Here is a 24,858-nt window from a genome sequence, read left to right as displayed (position 1 = left end):
AACCATGTATTTTTGTGTACTTTTGGGCTTAGGCAAGAGTCATCTTTGACTCAAAGGATGGCTTTTCCTCTGATACGTGGAGTTTCCCTCTAGTCCAAGCAGTTTCTTTCATCCTCAACGGGTTCCGGAGTCACCCTCTCAGAAAAGCACTCCATCTCTTTTTCTCATGATCCTGAATGTCCCAAATCCCCAATTCTATGCCATGTTTGTGTTTTTCACAAGCTAGACAAACACATATGATGAGATCACTATTATCCTGTCGTATGATATTTGACCTGATGCTGTCTATAGTCAGTGGAAAGAGACAGGCAACCATCAAGATTTAATTACTCTTTTGTTACTGATCAAGAAATAACTGGTGGCAAATAATGGATCTCACACAGCCTGAGGTACTTACGACACTTAACAATTTATAGACTTGTTTCTTAAAACATTGTGCATATACCACTAACACATGGCTCTTGCCTTGAGGTCTAGACTAATTCCATGAGATTTTCCCTGCTGTGGTATTTGTTTTAGAATGTTAGGATGTAGCAGCTTCTAGAAAATGGGATGGTGTCCTGGTTTTGGCTGGGATAGAGTTAATTTTCTTCCTAGTAGCTGGTATGGTGCTGTGGTTTGGATTTAGGATGAGAATAATGTTGGTAACACACTGATGATTTAGTTGTTGCTCAGTAGTGCTTACACGAGTCAAGGACTTTCCAGCTTCCCGTGCTCTGCGCGGTGCACAAGAAGCTGGGAGGGGGCACAGCCAGGACAGCTGACCCCGACTGGCCACAGGGCTATGCCATACCGTATGGCGTCATGCTCAGTGTATAAACTGGGGGGAGTTGGCTGGGGGGCAGCAATCACTGCTCAGGGATGGGCTGGGCATCGGTCAGTGGATGGTGAGAGGTTGCTTCACTTGTTTTTCCTGGGTTTTGTTTCTCTCTCTTGTTGTTTTCCTTTTAATTACAATTTTTTTTCCCCAATTATTAAGCTGTCTTTATCTCAACCCACAAGTTTTCTTACTTTTGCTCTTCTGATTCTCTCCCCCATCCCTCTGCAGGGGGAGAGTGTGAGCAAACGGCTGTGTGGTGCTTGATTGCCAGCTGGGGTTAAACCACGACAGGTGGCTTAAGCAGTTGCCCTTCCAATCCATCAATCCTTCCCATCTTCACACAGATAGGCAGCACTACTGTTCATTGAGCTTCAGGGTCAGCAGGTTGATGGAACTAATTCAAATGGAAAAAAAAAAAAAAATGGTAAATTACCTTTTCTTCTAAATGGGTCAGTTCCTCACTCTTGTTTGCTTGTGCATGGCTGCTCAGCTTGCTGTGCCAGCATGAAAGCAGAGTGGGTAGAGATGGTGATGGCTGAAACAGGGAAACAGCACAGGCTGCTTAACCAGCGTGCAGAATCACGTGTAGTGTGTGTACAACCACAGCCACAGTTTGACCAAGTACCACAGACGTGATGTGGACTTCTTCAGACCTTCAGCTCAGTGATTTTGATTGTAAGAGCCCAAAGCAGTTTTCCTCAGTTTGTGGGAAGCAACCTTGTAGTTTTGTAGGAATAATATCTGTTCATGCTGAACTACAGAAGAGTAGTTTGGCTGCATGATACTAAATCTGCCTTCCCCACACACAGTGGAATAATTGGATATTAGAAGAAATACAGTTTAGTACTCTATTTTGGTTTTGTTATCATGTAAACATGTATTTATTGATTGACTAAAATATGCTTTCTCATAATGTTTGTACCACAGGTCAGTTGCTCCGTTTGAAAATGTTTCGAGAGGACCACGGGTCTTGGATGACAATGTTCTTCAGTACCATCCTCTTCCTCTTCATTTTTTCTCACATTTATAATCTGTTCCTCATTATGGCAGGGAATATGAGGTAGGTTACAGTTTCTTTTTGTCTCTTTTGCTCTAGAATATATTCTACTGGCAGATTTTCATATTATGCTGCTTTACGGTGAACAAGAGCTTACCAAAATGTAAACATACAAATGTTCACTACCTTTTTTTATTCCTCTGCTTTCTGAATTTAGGTAGAATAGTAATTTAATTGGTTAATTAGCCAAGAGGATTAAAGTATCAGTTATAAAAAATGGGCTCCTAAACTAGTGATAGCAACTATTACATCAGGGTACTAATGAACATTTTTTTTTCCCAAATTTTTTAAATTTAAAATTATAGCTCAACAAATTTGATTTGAAGTTAGGGCTGAGTAGTTTAAAAGTGTAAGCATTACTGTTGTGCATGCTCAGGAAATTCAGAGTTGAAGTTAAAAGAAATTGAAACATCCAAACTTGAGGAAGCTCACACTCAAAACACAAACATTAAATGTGTAGTATAGTGCTGTTTTGGTTATGTATACTAATATTTGCTGATCCAGATTGTTAAAAATATTCTTAAAAATCTATTTTTTTTTTCCCATAAGGTGCTTCAACTGGGCAAAGTTATGGTTGGCTGAGGGGTGAACAGCTGTCTTTTTATTACGTCTGGATTTATTTTGAATTGAGCTTTTAATATTAATTTTCTAGCTTAAGAAGACTTGCTTTCTCCAATTATCTCAAAATTAACACCACTTTCACATGTTGATTTTCCTGAGAAAACCTACATTATTAGTCATCTAATACATACAAAATGAGTTCATTGGACAAAAAGACACGGTCATGTTGTTTGTGAAAGGCAAGATAGCATCTGGAGAGTTTCTAGCAAGGAATAAAAACCCAAATGTATATATGAGTTGAAGAACAGTGCAAATAATTGAATGACTTGTTCTTAGCAGAATATCAGAGCCATACCAACAGAGTCTGCTGAAGAGTTATTTAATTGGCCCTGGTGTGGTGTGTTACAGATCTTAAGTGTGTCAACAAAAATACGCAGCGTATAAAGTCCTGTTAACAATGTGACATAAAACAAAAGGTGAGTAGGAGGCAAAAGTGGGTGTCACTGAGTGCATGTAAGCGCAGACCAGCTGGGCTAAGCATGAGATTGTGACATGAAGACTAAATGTATTGATTCGAGCAAGGCAGGTAAAGCAGCAGAATCACCAAGTGGTTTAGGTAACGATCACGGTAATGATGTGGTAAATATCAAAAGGTGCCCAATAAGAGGCAGAATAATCATCCTTGAAATGAGGAGGGTGGGAGCATTGCAGGTTTCTGGCTTCCCTATTTACGTAGTCATACTATTATTGGTATTATGTTAAGATTTATATTTGGTATTTCTAATGCTCCATAAACTATAACTAGCTGTTAGACAAAGCATTAACGATTTTGAAAGCTTGACTCATGTCTGGAAATCAGAGTTCATTTTTCCTTGTCAACATTTCTGCTCCCCATATCTGTTACAAGCTTCCATTAGCTGCACCGAAGAGATTGCGTGGCAATCAGCATCCACGTTCATGGAAATAGGCACAGCCTAGTACTGAAATAGCTGGTGTCAGTCAATCTGCCCTCTTGCTTTCTGCGGGGTGAAGCCTCTCCTTTCCTGGAGCTTATGCCCCAGCCCTAGATTTGTTGTGGTCATTTTGGGAAGCTGACAATGCTGTCCTCAAGGAATCACACTGTTTTTTCAAAGTGGACTGAAGGCTTGTGTCCCGATCCAATGTCGGGAGAGGTTTCGATACGATCCCAAGGACGAGATTAAGACGCAAACGAGGTCAAATGCCGTACAACCTTTTGACTTTATTTTGGCAAACGAAGGGGTGAGGACCAAGTAGGGAGATGGGGGGGGAAAAAAAGGGAAAAAAAAAAAAAAAAGAGAGAGAGGAAAGGAGAGAAAAATAGAAAGAGCGTGCTCAGGTGGGTGAGAAAAGAGCCACGTAGGGGAACTAGCTACCGCCACTCCGAGTCCGGCGTTGTCCCGTCGATCAAAGGTCCAGTCGGTCCAGCCTCTGTGTCCGCAGGAGCAGCTTCCAAGGAGGTGCACGGTGAAGGACGAGAAGAGAAAAAGAGGACCTCAAAAGGCGCACGCGGTCCTTTTATGTCGCCATGCACATGCGCAGAGCAGGTCTGCGTACATGCAGTTTGCGCTTCTGCTTTTCGCGCCCTGGTCTCTGCGCAGGCGTGCGTGCAGTCCATGGCCCCGCCTTTCGTGTCCTGGTCTCTGCATGGGCTGTGGTGGTTTCGTCGGGGGCTGGATGTCGGACCCAGAAGATGGCGGTAGAACGGCAATGTCGAGACAATTCTGGTTAGTCCTCGACAGCTTGTTACAGCTGTTTTGGGTGTCCGTTCCAGCAAAAAGGCAGCAAGCAGGTACAGCATAAACAGTTTCAGTCTCAAACTGCATGATGTAAATCATCAGTCAAACAGAGCCCTCGCATCAGTCCTCTCAAAGTCAAGGTAGAGCAGTGTGAAGTACTTTTTAAAAGAGGGTTTCTACTACAAACATCATCAAAGCCAACTACTTCATGTTGCCATAATGAAATGTTTCAATGAGTGGATTATTTTTTCTTGAGTAAATGTCATTGTTATGAAAGCTATTTGCTTCATGGTTTGTACTTCTGTGCAAAAGAACACTTCTGTCTCTGCCTTTTGCCACCGTGCCTCACTGCAATGGCTGACACCTGAGGGACTGGCTTCCAGCATAAAGGTCAGAGTCGGCCTGCGTGGAAGTTACAGTCTTTGTAGAGACACACTGACCTTCGTGCCTATGGACTCCTATGAAACACAGGCATCCAGAATGCATCTTTCCAATACAAGGGCTATGAAAGCCTTACAATTACTGTCTACAAGACTGAGCGAAAAACATTCCTTTTTTTTTTTTTTCCATGTGTTTGCTCCTTGCCCTGTCTCTGATTCAGCTTGCCCTGTGTGCTGGCAGGAGAGTGCTTCTGACAAGTGTCTTTATGTCAGATGTTTGGTCTCATCAGTGAAAATCCCTTTGTCGCTCACGAGGAGAACCCTATGTCTTGCATGTGCGCGCAGCGTGGGTGGTGACAGCAGAAGCACTACCCTGTGGAGGGCTCGAGAAACCTGCGCCAGGAGTGCTTTAAAGTTCTGTCATGTCACCGTCTCTAAGAAGGTATATTTTACGGTTGCCAAGATTTGAGGTTTTTTTAAAAAGTATTTTTAAAGACAGTTCACATGTGTCTTAGTGTGGCAAATGTAAAAAGTGTGAATGTATCCTTTAAAAAAGGGTAGCGGTAGGGACTGTAGTTTGCTGGGAAGAGCAAAAGCTGAACAAGTTGCTGATATTTGAATATATAGTACAGAGTTGTTTGCTGGGTGAAAGTGTGACTATTTGAACTGAAAATTTTGTGACAGATTGGAAGGTATCTTTTAAAATTTTAAGTCCCTCTTCTTTTTTCAATGACATTTCCTTTTAGGGACTTCACAGTTTATGGCACTGACCCACTGTACGTTAGGTCATTGCTCTTGTAGTCAGAGCTGAACATCTGGTGAGGAAACATCTCTGAAAAGCTGTTGGAGAATGGTCTGGAGCTATTATTTCTTACTGCTTCTCCTCCCTGAAAACAGTAAGCAGGAGCTGAGCTGGGCACAGGGCCCACCTCAGGCCCCGTTTGTGCCACCCTCTGAAGGCCCAGCAGGGTTGAAGCACAGGCTTCAGGAACGAGGTGTTTGGTCTAGCTGGTCCTTCTCTGCAAGAAAGATCTGGAATACAGAGGATAAATGTGAAAATGATCCAGAGGTAGGGAAGGTTCAGCCGTGACTCAGGTTTAGGTTTAGAGGCCTGGGGAGCGTAGCAGGACGAGTCAGTCAGAACGGACCGGCAGCCATTAGAGAGCAGGCCTGGTCAAGGCTGCGGTGACAATAACGCAGAAAAAGCTGTTCCTGCAAAAGTCAGAGTAACTTTAAGTAGTGCTTTATGCTCAAATAAGGAGAGATTTATTTTGGGATAGTTTTAATACTTGGACAACAGTAAAACCAATTGTAGAGGATCAGAAAAAATACTATCTTGTGTGATGCCAGGGACTGAACTACGCAGTGGGAATGAGGCCGTTGAATTTCCTCTGTAATTTGGAATGTTAAGTTTTTGAAGTAGCGAGAAGGGCACTGCCAATTACATCTTCTCAATGGGTGTGTGTCTCCGTTAGCCAGTGATACGGTACGTTGCGAGAGGAACTCTGATACAACACGATGTGACGTACATTGGCCTGGGGATCTGTTGTTCATGCTATGAGTCTTGTGGTGGTTTTGTGCACACGAGCAGAAGTACAATGTCTGTCACATTGTGGTCCGTCACGCTTGTGCACAATGGTCCGTCACATATGTACACAATGGTCCTCTGCACAGTGAGCCCAGGCAGCCTCGGGAAGAGGCTAGCTGCCATCTGAAGTGGCCCTCTGTGTCAAATCTGTCACTGTCACTTTGCCTGCTCCACACTATTCTTTGCCCTCACACGGCTGAAAAAATTTATCCATCTTACAACAGCTGTGGGAGCCTGTTTGGAGGTCTTAATTCATACTCAGCACTATTTCCATCAACACTGTCCTGCATATAGTGAGTAGAAGGTTTTTTCTGTGATTATAGACAATCAGAAGATAGTGGCTGCTCTCTTGTGGTACTCAGCTTCTGCTTTGCTGGTTTCCCTTCTGCAGAAGTGTCTATCAACACCTGTCACTTCATAACATTTTCTTTGACCAGTGCTCTGAAGAGAGGAAAACAGTTTGCTTGGAAGCTGAACCAGAGCATTTCCAGTGGTCACTGGGTGCGGCTGAGGTACGCGAACTGGTGGCAGCATACCGTGATCAGAAGTGACAACGAACAGTGGCTGCACAATTTTCGGGCTCCACCCAGACACACCGCTAGGGCTATGAATGCACCACAAGGTGGCCAGGTGGCCATCTGTCTGTCTGTCTGTCTGGGGAGGTCACTGCACCCCTCTGTGAACATTGTCTGGGGTCCTCCCACCCAGTCTTGAACAGCATGGTCCTATTCATACAGTCCTGAGCAGGAGATTGTTCTGCAAGTACCTTAATGGTCTTTGAAGACATGAACATGAGATACTTGTCTTGCACTTCATCTCCTGTGTTTGGCCATTTCTGATTGCTATTTCGGAGCTTGAGTTGAAAGAATGAAAAAAGTAGATCAGGATTTCATTAAAAAATAAGGGTTGTAATGTGGTGGTGAGAGCTGTTGGGATTTTGAAAGTCATGGCTCTAGAATGATCTTGGCTTTCAAAGCACATGCAGTTCTCTCTCAGTCAAAAAGCCAAAAACAGTGTAAAGAGAGTAGTTCCCTCCTCAACCTTTTATTATCTCTTGTGTGGTAGAGTGACGAAACTTGTAGATGTTTCCAGCGTCCTCTTCTTGCACATGCCCACATCCACTGCTGGAGGACTGATCTGCCTCGTTGTGATCTACTCCGTGTTTCAGTACCATGTGTCCCCATTATCGTTGGCATCCTGCACGCTGCAAGGCATGGTGGTTTCGCAGGAAAGGAGGCTTTTTTTCTGCATATTAAAGGTTCATATAAATGTGCTTAGTATAAATCTGCTGTGCAGGTGTGGATGGAAGGTTTCACAGTTAAAAAAGTGCCTACGTTGTGTCCGGGGCCCAGAGTTGTGACACTTCTCAACACTTTTCAGATCAAGGGCATGTATTGAGTTTGTAATGTCCATGTCACCTGTCCAGCAGCCTGGAGCCATCTCATATCAGAGCACCATCTATTTTAATCATAAACATTACCTATATACATGCAGTTCAGGCCTTATGGTACTCTTAAGTGCTGTCCTGACAGCTAGCAAGTAACTCTGGCTATTGCTTGAAGTCCCATGTACCTCCCAACCCAGTGAACTCTCACAGGGACGATTAACTTTGTGGTATCTGAACAGGTAGGATGAAGTGCAGGTGTCGTATGTCTTTTATCAAAGTACCATTGAATACTTTTTTAAAAAATTAGGGACTTACGTGTTTCGTTGTTAACTAAAGTCATTTAGATTCTTGAACTTCAGCAGTGATTTTGAGCTGTGTAACACCTAACAGATAAGGAACAGAGCGTATTTATTTAAGGCTGTATTTGAAACATAAATGAAAGGAGGAAACATTTTTTTTTAATCAAATGGGAAAAACAAAGATTGCAGAGGGATGGAAGAAGTATTACTGGTGTTCATTCCTAGTGCATTGCGGCAAGGCCCACGCGGTGGCAGCAAAGGGCGCATTTTAACGGTAGAAAAGCTAAATCCGGTGGAAGTATACAGGGATCCTTTCCATCGAACTTTTTCTCTGGATTTTTCTGTGCCACAAGCAAATTCACAGTCCTTAGTTTATCGTGTCTTTCTTTAAAGGAATTCTGGGTCTTGAACTGTCCAGGAGCTCTCCCATATTTTTGTCGTTTATATGTGACTTTTGTATGCCTAACATGCTGAGCTAATCTAAGTCGGTACCTACATGGATTGAAGTTCTTCCAATTGTATTGCTTTTAAGTGGAGAACATATTGCCTAAAGGAAATCCATTCTCTCCTTTGGGAGCCTGCGTCAGTAAATCATGCTTTGATATTTCTAATTACAACACAGTGATGTATTTTTCATGAGATCCAAAAATCAGTTGTGACTGCTTGTCTCACAAATGTCAGCTGTCTTGTCTTAGATGAAGCGATTTTCAATTGACCAAAAGATGTTCAGGTGCATCATTATTCAACATTGTAAAGTGTCATTAAAATTGTAGACACAAACCATTTTCTCTTTTGATGCTAATTATCACATTACTGTAGCAATAATACAAGTTGTTTGATTGTCTTCTTTGAGTGCTGAATGTGTCAGGAGAGGGTTTGGAGTGAATTTATTACCTGTGCTGTCAAAGGGTTTCAGTTATTCTTATAAAGAACTAGGAGAGACTACATCTTTTTGGTGTACTTTTGTCTTCTCTTATTGTTCATTTCTTTCACAGAAAAAGTGTGAAATTACAACACAGTTTACATTAATAGCGGAAATCCCTTAGGAATAAAAAATATTCCTTTAATTAATTTTAATTAAGGTTCATTTTGAAGAGGACTCTGTTTAAGTGATTTAATGAATTGGGACGCAATTACAAACAATCTGCAGTTGACAAATGCATATAAAGAGGGTTTGCATTTCATTTAACAAGCTGAAGCAAGGAAACAGCTATATACATTTTTCAAAACCACAATAATAGCTTTATATTAAATACTTTACCTGTATCCCAATGAGTTACTGTTCCTTTTCTTTTTTCCCCAATTGCAGCTATATACAGATTATTGTGTCCCTGGAAATGTGTATTTACTGAAGACTTTACAGCACATCTTATTCAGGATTCTGTGTTTTAGTTTGTTTGATTGCTTTTTAATGAGTCAAGGATTAGTCATCATTAGCATAATTTTTAGAGGAAGTTTGAGGAACAAACAGGAGTGTGTTTTCCTAACCAACCGTTACTGTTCTACAGAACTGCAAGGTCCACAGTAGATTTGTAGTAGCCCTCCAAGCTACCTGCATAGCTGTGTCTACCCAGCCATAGGTATCATGAGCTTCATGTTGATGCATCCTTTATATGTATCTGTTTTAGTTATGCATTTATACCGTCGTCATGCCATAAGGCAAATCCTAAATTGTTGTTGTTTTTTTGTTGGTTCAAGCTTTCAGCTAGAAAAAAGGGCTTAATATTTATCCCTATTCAGTTGGCAAAGGTAATTGTGTTATACTGTGAGCTTCGGAAAGTTCAAGCTTTTGTGAACTGGTGGAAGGAAAGGTTTCAAATCCATAAGTCCTCTATGCCATTCTCAGAGACTAATCCTTTGGGGCCATCATGAGTCTTTCCCAAACAGTGTGTGGAAAACAAGGACTCCCTTAGAATACACATAGGTTCTAAACAGCATGGGCTGTGACAGGCTTACACTATGTAGATGTATGTAGAGGGCAGAAGGTTTAATAGAGTTGCAAGAATTATGGATGTAAAATATTGATCCGAGAATGCAGAAGGCTGCAGTCTTTAAGTGGTCTTCAAGTGAGGCTTTTTATTGCAGGTTGTCATCCCAGCTGGGATCCTAAGGCACAGGTGTCCAGTGAGATCACATCAGCAAAAGAAAACGTGTTTTCCAAGTAACTACGATTGAAGAGTCTCTTGAGCCAGCATTAGTACTTGAAAATTAAAGTTTACTTAAAAATTTCCAAGCTAGTTCAAGGTGTTTCAACCTTTATGGCTAAACGTACTCTCAGTCATATCACCTGGTGAAAAAGTACCTCTTGGTTCCATGTGCTAAATCTGCCATATTGGTTCTATCTATCTTCTGTAGACTTCAGCAAGCTTTTCCTTCTCCTAAGCCAGGAAATGGCAAAGCAAAGAAAATATTTAGTTTGGGTGCAATTAAAAGATTATGATTCTGAAATCCCAAACCCTTTAAAGGCTAGGAAATTCATTCTCCAAACCACACTGTCTGTGCAGACAGAGGGCAAAGTAGAACATCACAGAACAACCAGCATAGAATCGGCATAGATCCCAGGGTGGCTGGATGTAGACAGGATACCAGAGAGCTCTCTCATCCATAAAGACATCTCAGGAGTACCTTGTAGTCAGCAGGATCAACAGCTGCCAAAAAACCTGTGGCACAGTTGGAGCTCTGTTATTGTGAATTATCTGTAAGACAGGTTGATCAGTTTGAGAGCAATGTTAATCACTTTGACAGAATGACTGAAATTAATACGAGTTTGTGGAGAAAACCAAACTGCAAGGAAAAAAAAATATCCAAGCCAAACCATTTTCCTGTAAACCCTTTTAGGTAGCTTAGGAGCAAAGGCCAAACCACAGGGATTCAAGTGACACAAATCAGTTCTGGATGGAGTTCTTTGGCAAGACACAGGCAGAGGACCCAGCTTGGGAGTTAGGTATTTGTCATGTGTGCTGCCTGAATTAGTCCCAGGTACTTGTAAGTGTTTAGGTAAGAACTATAGTTGTAGCACTGTTGTAAAATCCCTTTTCTCTAAGATCTTTTTTCCTATTGCTAAAATTAATGACTCTGGTTTTAAGAAGGTTGTCACTGATCAGAGATGCCAGAGGGAAGAACTGTAAGTGCTGAACACAGCCAGACCTGCTAGCTAAGAACAGCAAATACAAAGGATGCTGGAGGCTGCGGTGGGAAAAGCTTGTGAGAGACAAAGGCATGTCCAGCACCAAAGGGGTCGGGCTCAAGCCCTGGGTTGGATGGAGGAGCAAGTAGCCCTGTGGCTGTGACACAGCTGTCCTGTGGTGTTGCCATGGTGACACTGATGTGACTGTGGGAATGTCTTAGGGCTGTATAGACTGAGTCCCCTTTCCTCCTTTCAAATAAGTATCCTTTCCAGTGCTAGGGATAACTGACTAGATAAATTGATCATGTCATGATGTAGTTATACCTTCTGCAAAAGTTAATTTATAGCACTGTTGCATATTTTGTATTTTTTTTGGAAAAAAATATGCTTGTTTAAAGTAAAAAAAATCCACAATTTAAAATATTCAAAATGTCAATTAATATGTTTGTATTAATGTGAACTGTATTTAAAACAGTTCATGAAGGAAATGTTACCTTGTTCATTTTTTGATGATATACTAAAGTTGGCCATTTTTTAAGTGTTTTGGTTTACATCACAAATGCAATAACAAGGCAGCTTTTTTCTCTACCCATCCTGTGGGCACTCACTGACATCTTTTTTCCTTTTTGAAGGCACAGGTAATGGCTATGACATTACTTTTTTTATTTCATACCACTCCGAATTGAATTGACATGTGGGCACTGAGAGTGTTTTCCCTTAATCACTGTGGCACTGTCCATTAGGATTATGTGAAAATACTGTGCTCCATCAGCCCTCTTGCCAGTTCAGGAGCCATAGCATTGCTACTGCCTACATGTCTTGTTTTCTTTGACCATGACACACAGGAGTTCAGTCTCCTGAAGACTGAAAAATGCTTTGCTCTAACACAGACTGTTGAGTTCCAAAGGGAAAAATAACCTGGGCTAAAGTCAGTGGGTTACCCGGCCACGAGATTGTGTTTGCAGCTCATGATGTGAGGCCATATGTCTATGGCTAATCATAACGTAGGAGGCTGGAAGTCCAAAGACACCTCCTGAGGCCTGTTAGGATATAGGCCTGTCAGGATGATCTGGGTAGCGTAGTGTCTTCTTGTATATGAAATCAGGTCCTCAGGTCATCTCTTCTCACCATAAACTAGGAAATCTGTAAAGCTGTAATCTGGACTATTAAGAGGTTTTTCCTTTGCCAGGGATGAAACTAGAATTGGGGTTTATAGAAGATAAGGCAGGGCAGTCTGTGGGGAACTACTGCCAGTTTCCAGTAACTGAGGAGCTGGTCCATTGCCGTCTCTTTCTTTCTCCCATTTGCTTTTACCTTGTAGGAGGACATTCAAATAAACACAAAGTTTTAATAAATAGGAATTCAATAATGAGCACTTCCCTAAAAAGCGGGTTTTTAAGAAGGAAATGCTGCTTGGCACTTTTTATCCTTCTTCATTTTGGCTGAAAACCCTGAAGATATCAAGTACCTGGAATGGAAAAACATGTAGCACAGCTGCCACCCTAGCAAGACATTGGCTTGCTCTAGGTACTGCTGCTGTATTCTCTTTTTTTATCGTCCTAACAGAACTGGGGAGAAGAGAGCCCACCTGTTCCTAGCATCTATGCCAGTAATGAGGTAGGTGGTAGCAGCAGATGGGTAGGCAGCCTATTCCCCAGCCTTGTTAGGCTGCTGGAGTGGAGGGTGCAGTTGTGATTGAGACTGCTGAACATGAAAGCCATGGCAGAGAAGAGAAAAAACTGGAAAGTGTAGGAAGAAGTTTTGTAGGCACTCGCTTTCCTCTGGCAGCAGCCGTAGCAGCAGCTGAAATGACTCAGACAAATTTGGCCCATGTCATGCTTTCGGCTCCCACAGGGTAACACCTGGGATAATAGTCTCTTGTAGCGCCTCTCTGATGGCCCTGAATGCATTTAATGCCTCACATTTGAGTGTGACTACTTGTGTGAAGGAAATTGAGCACCTGAGGTAGTCCTTGCCAGATTACGGCTGTAATGCTGGTGATTAAACTGGTCTTGCTAGAGAGGGCAATCTAAATTATCTGCTTTCTTCATCATTTAGTAGTACAAGAGAAAATGGAAGAAAATGAAACAGCAGGTTTACTTTCAGAGAAAATATGACTCGAGTTTATTTAAGCATTCATGATGGCAGTCCCCCCCAAAAGTACATGCATTTGTAAAACATTTTGTTGTCACCTTGAAAAATCAGAGCACAGAAATTTTTATAGAAATGTCTGAGTTTAGCAAGTGACAAAGCAGCAGGGAGACATGAATTATCTGATGTTATAACCATCAATCACCCTAAAACTACAACTGTAACAAAATTAAGTTGTCCATTTAAAGAATATTTACCTGCATTTTTCAGCAATTTCATGTGTTCTAGGCCTGTTTAAAGGGAATCTGTAAATGTGAGGTAAATAAGTGTGTGCTTTAATGATTAACCTGCAGGATTACTGCAGCTTTTTAAAGCAGGGTATCTGGTTTACCGGTGACACCTGTTCATTAATACGTTCATACCTCTACAAATCAGCAGTTTAAGTGCTTGTAAACTTTTAAATGTTTCATTCAATTTAACAATAATTGATTACTTTTTTCTAATCTAGAAATTTTGTATTTTTCTTTAAAAACTTATGATTTTCACCCAAACTGGAGAGTTCTAGCATTTTAGCTCTTCAATGGAAGCTGTGAACTGTTTTTGAGTTTTTAGAAAAAGCAGGTATATTCCAGTAAAAGAAAAATGGTTGAAAATCTACTTAGAATCATAGAATCATATACTCATAGAATTGTTTAGGTTGGAAAAGACCTTTAAGATCATCGAGTCCAACCGTTAACCTAGCACAGCCAAGTCCCCCACTAAACCATGTCCCTAACCACCACATCTACCCATCTTTTAAATACCTCCAGGGATGGGGACTCAACCACTTCCCTGGGCAGCCTGTTCCAATGCCTGACTACCCTTTCGATGAAGCAATTTCTCTTATACTTGTTTGATAAAAACATTTGATCTCCTTGGATGTCATGGAGATACTGGAAATATTCAGTTGTCCTGGTTTCAGCTGGGATAGAGTTAATTTTCTTCTTAGTAGCTGGTAGAGTGCTGTGTTTTGGATTTAGGATGAGAATAATGTTGATAAGACACTGATGTTTTGGTTCTTGCTGAGTAGAGTTTACACTAGTCAAGGACTTTTTAGCTTCTTGTGCTCTGCCAGGTGCATAAGAAGCTGGGAGGGAGCATAGCTAGGACAGCTGACCCAGACTGGCCAAAGGGCTATTCCATACCATATGACATCATGCTCAGTATATAAGCTGGGGGAAGAAGAAGGAAGGGGGGGACGTTCGGAGTGATGGCGTTTGTCTTCCCAAGTAACCGTTACGCGTGATGGAGCCCTGCTTTCCTGGAGATGGCTGAACACCTGCCTGCCGCTGGGAAGTAGTGAATGAATTCCTTGCTTTGCTTTGCTTGTGCGTGTGGCTTTTGCTTTACCTATTAAACTGTCTTTATCTCAACCCATGAGTTTTCTCACTTTTACTCTTCCGATTCTCTCCCCCATCCCACCGGGGGGGAGTGAGCGAGCGGCTGTGTGGTGGTTAGTTGCTGGCTGGGGTTAAACCACGACATCAGTTTACCAGACAGTAAAGGGCACAAATCAAGATGGTAGAGCAATAGCAAATCTCATTCCTGTGACTTGCATTATTTTAATTGATACTTACCTGAGTTAATCTAAAACGAAACCAGCAGTATTTGTACTATGGACTTGGACTTGAATCCTTAACCTTCTCTAAGCAATACTCATAATATGGAGAAACCTTCATGTCTAGTCCCCCAACAAGAAAAAAGACAGTAAATCTGGGGAGAGAGGAGAAATTTTCAACATTTAATAAAGGAAATCTAGTCTACAAAAAATACTGAGGAGGTTGAAGGCTTTCTTGCTTTATTTAATTTCTTTTTTTCAGTTGATTACTCAGATACATTTACTGTTTCTTCTCTCTGTGAGTCTTTGTCCCAAATCTTGAGTTACTTAGAATACTCACTGGATAATCCAGGTTTTTTGCATGGTAATAGCTGCAACACTCTGCTTTCTTTCACTGGTAAACAACAAATATTGTCTTAGAATTTCTTCAGCCTTCTTCACAGAAATACATTTTAAGCCTTTTTCCCAGTACACTCATCTACAGATTTTGAAGTGAGTGTTTTTATTTGCTGTGCAGAAACAGTATTCAAAGCTTTGCGTCAGGACTTACTACTGGCTGGGGTTTTTTTTTTTTGTATTTGTGCCAAAACAGTGTGTTTTGTAGGTTCAGCACCCAAAGGCACTTCACACTCGAATCAGTAGCCAAAACACCCATTAAAGCAAATTGACGCAGTTATTATTTTGAATAAAACATTGAATGCTTGCTGTAAAAATTTAACAATCAGTCCAAAATTCTTCAAGAATTCAAAGCTCATTTTGAATAATGTACAAATAACTACTTATGGCTGTACCAGATGGCAGAAAAAATTGCTAAATTAATGAAAAGATCTTTTTATAATGAATGTACCGACAGCTTTCTCCATGTTACCGTTGTTCAGTTAAATTTAGTGTTAAAGCATTATAATTAACATGAAATTTTCAAAATTATTCAGACAAAATGCAGTTACCTCCACTGAGATATTAACCTTGTCCATTCTGTAGGGGTATTCCATGAAAGGAGGAAGGAGCAGTATATTTAAGAGTGTCTTGGTTGTGTGTGTGTTTGTGAATGGGTGCCTGTATAGATGTAGAGAGTGAGGAATTTTAGTGATATATGGTTATTTGTGAAAAAATGAAAAGGCTCTTTTATATTCTAAAGATGTGTGCTTTTGACTAAAGGCATTACTGGGAGTCTCTTATTTCAAGATTTTTTTTTTTAAAGTTTTTTTTTTTTTAAACTAAGTAAGAATTGTAATACAGTTCAGCAATCTAGGGAATGAATGAGCTTTAAAATATCTGAGCACAAAATCCCAAAAATCCATGCTGAAATGGTATTCATATATGCATGCAAAAAGACGAATGTAAGTTAGGATAGGAACATTTTCCAATGCAAAAATTTTTTATGCCAAGATTTCTTAGAGAAAATTCTTGAGTGCTGTGCAGATGGATTAGAAATATTTTGCCTCTTACCAATGCTCACCTAGCAAAGTGTAGGTTGGGAATTTATTTTTAGAGACATTTTTATTGTAAAAGAATCAGCATGACTGTGATGGAGAGCACCACTGGTTGTAAAAGTTATAATGAAACATTGAAAATGACACGGTTAGAACCTATCTAAATGGAAGCAACCTGTATAAAGAATTGTGATAAAATGACTTTCAGTGACACATGCTCTGAAAAGTAAAGATACACAATAGGTTCTGCTTCTTTCAGGTGACCCATTGTAATACCTTCACTCTATCTAACACATAACGGTAACTGAGAACATAAATTGATACTAGGTAACAGCAGAATTTGACACCTACAATTAGTTCTGCAGCGATGAATAAATGATAATAGGATCAAAAGAACCTTTTTCTAGCCTTAAAATGCTTGTGAGGCTAAGAAAGGGAATATTCCTTTAGCACTGAGCTGTCTGAAGCAACAGGAGGATGACACCCTGCTCTGTATAAAGCACAGCGGGGGAACTTGCACAGGGCTTTTGTTCTTGTCTTAGAGGAGTGAAGGCCAGTACCGTGTGAACTCCCCGATGCCTCCCCGTACAGAAGGTCCACTCCAGAGCAGGGTGGCAGCAGTGGCAGAAACCTGCAATTTTGGTTCTGTGACACCACCTGCGTGACCTGCGTGTATTGTGCTTCTTGGGCTTAGTACTGAGGCTTGCATGACTGGCTGAGGCAGAGAAAAAAAGAAACTTTACATTATAGACTTCAGAAATGTGTCACAAAAGCCTGGAAGTTTCCAGGGCTGAAAATGTTCCTCTTAGTCTCTGGTCATATGTAGCAACATATAGCACTTGAGGTCACAAAGGCATCTTTTAGTCTTTTTCAGACTTGCATTGTTGATAATTAAAAATGGCTTTCTCACAAAATTTACCCACTACAAGCATTCCATGATGAAATGGTTTTCATATATGCATACAAAAAGGTGAATGTAAGTTAGGATGGAAAAAATGCAGCAAAAAATTCCTGCCAGTAAGTTGAAACCAAAATTCAATAAACTAGAGCATAACACCACCACACCCAATCCACCTATGATAAGTTCTTGTAACTCAGAAGCATCCATCTTTTTAGATGTTTCAGGTTGGTTTTTTTTTTTTTTTTTTCCAGTAAGCATTGTCTGCTTCCTCCAAGAAATGGAGAGTAAATGCTCAGTTCTCATGCTGGCAGGGTTGAGGAGGAAAACCTTGTTCTTAACCTATTGCTGAAAGCATCCTGCATCCAGGAGACAGGCCATTCCCCAGGATTTTTCCACACAGTGGATATTAAGATCCAGGTTCTCCCTGTTCTGCTTTGCCTTATGTTGCAGCTGCATAAACGAAGTGATTCACAGGCAGAAAATAAGCAGAGTGCATACAGCATTAGAGAGATTGCTTGAATTCTGTAGCGATGAACATTGTATATGATTGTATGTGCCCATCTGGTATTACTGGTTCCAGCTGCTTTTCATTTTAAAATGAGAACCAAGTGAAAATGGCTGTAAATAAATAAATTTTTTTATTTGCCACAAACTTCTGCTCAGGATTTATACATTAAAAATTACAGTAGGCTGGGATAGAAAATTTAAAATGCTGCTAGGACCTCTGCGATTCTTAACCTAGGTTTTCCAATTCCACCTTTTCTCTCAGTAAATTTTTACTGTTTCAAAGAAAATCACAGGGGTTGGGGAACAGGGAGGCTTCATGTCTCTTGAGGGTGCCCTGGGAATGTCTAAGGATGTGGTTGGAGATCCCTAAGTCCCAGTGGGAGGCTTAAGAACACCAGATTGTTGTTCATTTTAAAGCAGACTCCATGGCATTTGAACCAGCCTATATTACGGTTGCTACCTTCTAGCTAGATTCTATTCTAGAGGTTACAGACTGATCTGAGAATTGGACAAGTGTCTCTAATACCACGTGTCATGGTTTAACTCAGCAGGCAGGTAAACACCACACAGCCGTTCGCTCACTCCCCCTCAGTGGGATGGGGGAGAGAATCGGAAAAAAGGTAAAATTTGTGGGTTGAGATAAGGACAATTTAATAGGACAGAAAAGGAAGGGAAAATAATAATAATGATAAAAGAATATACAAAACAAGTGATGCACAATGCCATTGCTCACTACCCGCTGACTGATGCTCAGCCAGTTCCCAAGCAGCAGCTGTGCCCCCCTTGGCCAACTGCCCTCAGTTTTTGGTTCAGCATGATGTCATATGGTATGGAATTTCCCTTTGGCCAGTTTGGGTCAGCTGTCCTGTCTGTGTCCCCTCCCAGCTTCTTGTGCACCTCCAGCCTACTTGCTGGCAGGGAAGTATGAGAAGCTGAAAAGTCCTTGACTTAGTGTAAGCACTGCTCAGCAACAGCTAAAGCATCAGTGTGTTATCAACATTATTCTCATCCTAAATCCAAAACACAGCACTATACCAGCTACTAGGAAGAAAATTAATGCTATCCAGCCAAAACCAGGATACCATGATAGATCAGGAGTGTTTCTACTGAAGTGAAGGGATCAAGATTTGTCTCTTAAAATGACCCTAACAATCGAGGAAAAGGGAAAGCCCTGGAAGTAAAATTCAAAAATATGCAAATTGTAGAATCAAATAATAAATCAAAAGGAGTACTTTTTTTATTTAAGGGCTTGGATATTCTTGCCAGTATGTCATCCTTCTGGCTCTATGCAAGAGTTGCAAACAGTCTCAGAATACCATAGGACCAGGAAAAAGCAAATGATGCCTCAGCAGAGCTCCTTGTTCTCCACAGTGAGCAGGAAATCCCACCACTTTTTATCAAAAAAGAGGTTGAGGAAATAAATAAGTAATGCTGGCAGCAGTCCTGCATATCTGTATAGAGCATGGTTTAGGGTGGTCAGCAGGATGCTTATACCACATGTATGCGACTTTCCAAAGACAATTTCTTGGGACAAAGAAACTATGAGAGTCATGCTCAGGCTTTGGGCAGTTGGCCCATATTCACGATACTTCTTGTTGCCTTGTGGCACGTACAGGCAAAACTGTGTAGTTGTCAAGATTATTCATGGTTTTACTATTAACTGTAATAGTATCAGGCTTCCTCTCTAGATTGAAGGTTATTGCCCGTCACCTTCCTTTGCTGGATTAACATCGGTATAGTTCCACATGAATCTACTTGATATTATTTGTTATATCTTATATTATATTATTTATATTTAGTACTAATTTATATTTGCATGTAATCACAAATTATACCTTGCTAACATTTTGATTTCTCTGTTCAGTTCTTAAATGTAACCTTTACTTTCATTACCTTTTTTATCATTATAAAGTGAGCATCTTTTTTGTTAATGGAAACTCGACATTTAGTTGAACATACATATCTGTGGAGCTGGTGAAGAACAATGTAGCGTCAAGCGTGAATGTCTCTTATCTATTGACTAACGACAAGAGAGAGGGGATTTTCAACAGAGCCCTATTTGGAGGCAAAGATTTGAGTTTTCTCAGCTGTAGGGTTTTTTTGTGAAGAGATTGAGTGAGTTTGAAGGACCAGTGCCTGTTGTGAAGAGAGGCTATACACTATCACATGTTAGAGGAAGACTTGGCTGGGAAAAGAAGGGCAGGGAAGGGACTTTGCCTTGTCCAAAGCACTGGTCAGACTTCAAGCTTACAGAAGGAGGAAGGGCACACTCCTGAAGATGGTTCATTGCAGTGTAGTTTAAATAGATCTTTATTTTGTAAAAATCTGCAATGGTCTGGTGTTTTTTTAGAAACAAAAGTGACTGTGGTTGAAAAACTCCTTGTATGTAAGTCGTCTTGTCCATTAAAGGTTAACAAAGAAGCTAAGTTACAGAGAATGCAGTTGTGAAGGAGAATTTAAGTAACACACCAAGTACATCAGGTTTTAGTAGGTTTTCAGAGGTTATGTTTTAAGAGGTCTTAAATCTACAAAATCTAGGTCTCAAGAGAAGGGAGGAGTGAGAGAGAAGCAAGTGTCCATCAGACAGTGTTCCTGAAAGACACAGACTTTGAAAAGTGACCCAGCACTTCCCTAACCCAGTTAGATTAGGAAAATATGCAATAAACTGCTTGTATCTGTTCGCAACTGACTGGTGTCACCTGAGAAGAGAGGCTGGACTTCAAATTTTATCTGACCGCCTAACTTTTCAGGTCAGCCGAGATCTGCCACTGTTTACTGGTGCTTTCTGATTCAAAACAGACATTGTAGATAGCACACAAAAGTAAAATGTAGTGAAAAGTAGAAACCCCTTCTTTCTGTTGAGGTTGTTTGGGTCCTAATAAAAATGTTGAATCAGTTTTTACTTTCTTCAGACTCGTTTCCTGATCTCTACTTTTCAGGCTGGGAAATTCAATAAGAAAAATACATTTTGTTCATTGGATGTTAGAGAAATGCTGTTTTGTGGTGAGGTGGGTGGGTCATCATCATAAGGAAAACCAGGTAGATGGATCACAGCTAGCGATGCCTGTAGTGTCTCTAGCAGAGATGTGGATTCATTTGTACTGGTATAAAGCTGGTGGTTCATCCAGGGATTTTTTGGTTCTGTGTATGAAAAACTATATTGAAATTATAAAATCAGAATTAAGGCAGCTAGAGGGCACTGTGGCTAAACATTTGTAATCTACCTTTTAACGAGACCTGATTTACTTGCCAGACATAGATTATAATTTGGAGTTAACAATAGCTTTAAAGTTACCCCTCATGCCTTTTGTCGTTTCTAGAATGCATCAAAATTACTATAAAAAAGCATTTGAAAGATATGCTGTTTCCATCTTTCATGAGCTTTTGAATGAAGAGCCAAAAATATACAGAACGGCGTATTACTGAATTCCCGCAAAAGAACATATTGACTGTTATCTATATACATATTTACAGTGCCATCTGCACATTTTCATATGTTGAAATCTTCTGTCCATTAATCATATTTGTCTAATTAATAAATAATTGTTAAGGAAAGCTGTTATCTGTATGTTGTACTAGGATCTTTATGTATGTAGATAAGTGACAGATGAGATATTCCTATATATGTCAAAAGTTGCTTCTCTGATCAGGGATTCAGTGCAGTGCATAAAATACTACTTTGTGAGTTTGTTTGACCTTTACTCTGAATGTTTGGGAAATGGACAAAAAACAAAAATGGATTTCTGTAACTTGATCAGTTCATTCACACATAACTAGCAATATTTCATCTGCGAAATGAATCTCATGGAAATTTTACCGAAGAAAGACTTTGACTTACTGACAATGGCAGCTTCTGAACACACAAGGTTGGATTTAGGGTCAGATTTTGTTGTATAGACTTCCTCAAGGAATGCTTTAGCACTCCTGTGACCTCATTTAAACCAGCAGAACAACCTATTGTGAATTGGTACTTACGTGAGCAAAGTACATCGAGTCTGTCCATAAGTAAACTGCTATGAATTAAAAAGTCAGGTGCCAGATAACTCACTCTAAATCACAAGGTAATCTTTGCTGGATATGTGATACATGCATAGCTAATGGAGAAAAAAGATAGGCTTTACAAAATCTGTCTTTAAATGTATACAGAAAAGTATATTGAGAGACTTAGGGCTATGGTGCAATTTAAAAGAAGTGATTCAAGGTGCTAGCTTTTGTTTCCTGTATAAAAATGGTAATAATCAAATGAAATATTACATTATTTTTCACGATTCCAGAGTTCTTGGCTTAATATTTCATCAGGATGCAACCTGGCTATGTGTACAGTTCTTTAATGCAAAGTTTACAGCTGACATGGCTGAATGCTTTTATCTACATAAATCACATACCAATTAACTACTGTTATTTAATTACACCATCTATTTGATGGAATCATTTATTAATCCCACCTAATTTGGTGTGTGCTGGTAACTGTTCACAATTGTGTGGTTCAGCTGGGATTAGTTTCATGCTGCATGTTGCAGCTGCACCATGACTCAACTCCTCTCTTTTGTCTCTGTTTTATTCAGAAAGGTGAGAATATAGGTAAAAACTGAGCCAGTTATCAGTCTTGAGTTTGTTGGTGGATTGAGTGCATGCTCAAGGCAAAGATAAAATTATTTCTGTCCTTAGGGAGTGGGATTTTTCCTTTTCAGGCTGCTTATGATTGAGCCTGTTCTTCCTGACTTTTGACCTTGTTATTTTCCAGTGTCGTTGAAAAATATGTGTCTGCATCTTTGCAGCAGCACTAAGTATATCCTGTAGAACATCTGAATTTGCAGTAGGGTCACAAACAGTAAACACAGATAGTGAATTTTTGTCACCCTACCAATAGCTATTCTACTTCGGTGAGTATTGCACAAAATATACTTTTAAAAATGTTAATTGGAACCTACTGTGCTGACTTAAACAAATGGTTGCGCTAAGCGTATTAAATTCATGATTTGTAAGATTTGTTACCAGGTTAACCTTCAGTACTTTCAATTAAAGGCAACTGATTTTTGTCAGTTTGGTTGTTCTTTACTTTCAAGGAGAAAACTGCTATAATAAACCACCAAAAAGAAATGAAAGTTTATTGGGGTAGGTATGAAAAGAATCAAATTGACCTGCTAGAATCCTTAGATTACAGGGAAACTACCCAGGATAATTGATTCCTCTCTTTGAGACTGAGTCTCAATGTGAAAGTAAACTCTCTACATTAACGGTTTGTCGATCTGAGGTATGTTTGAGGCAACCAAGGATACAATGGACCGCTTTTATCTCTTTTCCCTTCCTCTGTCCAACAGGAGACTTGTTTGAGTCCCTCCTGTCTTGTGGTATAAAGATCAAAGCTAGAGTAACTCAGGGAGTCAATACAGTGTGTGTTTTAAGTAGGAGTCCTCCTGGCAGTTCATTCTGCAAAACGCCTGTTCTATAAGTGTAATTTTGTATAATCTCAGAAGTCCACAGAGAACTGATTTTCCTCTATTATTTAGGAAAATTAATGTAAACCAGAAGTATTGCTCTGCACCAATGTTTTGTGACTACTTAAACTGTGATTTCATGTACACGTAATGAAACCTGAAAACTGCTTTTGTTCTGATGGGTGGATAATCCTTTCAGCCCAGTGAGCAGTTTTGGTCCCCATAACAATTCTGTGTCGTTGTTGACAATGTACTGTACATCTAGGTATTATAAGACCAAACATAGAGAAATATCTTCTCTTGCACCTGTTCTTTCCTTGTTCATGCGTCATAGTCAAATAGAGGGTTAGAAAGGCAGGATGGATCCAAGTCTGATTTATACAGATAGAAGTCTTTCCCAGATAAATGAAGTCCAACAGGGATTGATTAAGTCTCAGGCTGTATTTTTACTAATGAAATGTTAGAAGAGGATGGTGTATATCCAGTTCTCTGCTTCTCGTGTACCTGGCATTTATATGGGTACAAGCGGGTACAAGTTGATACACAGAGTTTGCACTGTATTGCAGCCTGTGATTCAGGTGAAACCCCTCCCTTAACCTGCTCTTAGAGATGAGCTTGCTTTGTCTGTGAAGATGATATTTACCCTTTATCCAGTCTGCCTGCCTGTGTATTGGGGGGCATTAAATATCAGCTAGTTTTGAACATTAGTGAGTTTGACAGGCCTCAGATACTACCCCAGAGGCTCCTGCCCTCTGTTGGTAACACGCACTGGGATATACACACTCTGCCGTCTCATGGAGGAGAATCTGCAGCTCTAAAATCTAATCGATATGAAGAACCAAATATGTCAATGGACAGTGAATCTGCTGCTTCCTTTGGTAAGAGGTTCTGAGAACTGTTGTGCTGCTTTTCTGGTACGAAAGTTTCCAGCTCTGACTCCTGATGGTTTTAGACCTTTCCATAATAGATGAAAGAGGCTTTCTGTCTCCACTGCTGTCTTTTTTTTTTTTTCCCCCATGAAGATATGTGTATTCTGTGACCAGGTCACCTCTCAGTCCTATTTTAATCAGTTAAACAGGTAAGTTTTAGAACTCGCTGTATGTCTTTTCTCCAGTCTTTTTTTTGACGTGGTTTTCAACATGCTTTAGAAATGTGGACTCCAGAACTGTATGCAGCATTTTGGTATCAGTCTTACCAGTGCTGTGTATAAAGGTAAAATGATCTCTGTTCTTTTGCATAGTCCTTCTGTTACTGATGCAAATTAGCTGCACATTTCCCTAAATCTTTTGGCCTGCCTCCCTCCTCTAGTGAAGTCTGTCATTCACATCCACCCCTCAATTAGCCAACGTTGCTCCTGGTATGAACAGTATATTAGACCATTCTAATATACACTTTGATTTTTCTCTCAGTACCTGTGGATATTTGGAAAAGCACTGAAAAAAGCCCTGAAAAATACTGCTTTGCACAGAATTTTTGAACAAAAAGACCAGTTGCTACTAATGGTCATGTTTCACTGTTTCTTTTCTAAACTGCTTCCCCATAGGCAATTGACCCTATGGTGTCTAGTACCCGTTGCTGTTTACTCCTTTAGACACTTTTGAGTACAGTGCTGCATTTGGAAGTACGCAGGACAACCTACCTCTTAGAGCTTATTCTGAAAGTTATGTTGGCAGCATCTAAGGCAATTGCCACATTGATAACAAACTACATTGCTCCAGAACAACTGTCCGCAGCCTATGCTGACAACCTGAGTGAAATAATGAGATATCTTGACACTACATATATGAGGAGGTAGGTGCAAAATATGACGCTTATCATTACCCCTAGTCACACAGAAGAAGTATTGGAGCCATCAGAGTTACTGAAAGAAAAGGTGTTTGTGGCACCTGGAAGCCTTAGTATTTTGATTACTTCC

General features: G+C 40.3%; 1 protein-coding gene across 1 annotated transcript in view; it reads left to right on the top strand.

Annotated features, from left to right (window-relative positions):
- TMEM117 (transmembrane protein 117) overlaps positions 1-24,858 on the top strand; it is a 221,393-nt gene that overhangs the window by 33,573 nt on the left and 162,962 nt on the right. Inside the window, exon 3 of the mRNA XM_082308399.1 lies at positions 1,748-1,880. Coding sequence (XP_082164525.1) covers positions 1,748-1,880 — 133 coding nt within the window. The remainder of the gene's footprint in view (positions 1-1,747; positions 1,881-24,858) is intronic.

Source organism: Platalea leucorodia, assembly GCF_965183815.1.
Source record: "Platalea leucorodia genome assembly, chromosome: 4".
Taxonomy (NCBI): Eukaryota; Metazoa; Chordata; class Aves; order Pelecaniformes; family Threskiornithidae; genus Platalea; species Platalea leucorodia.
This window is presented reverse-complemented; position numbering and strand designations above follow the sequence as displayed.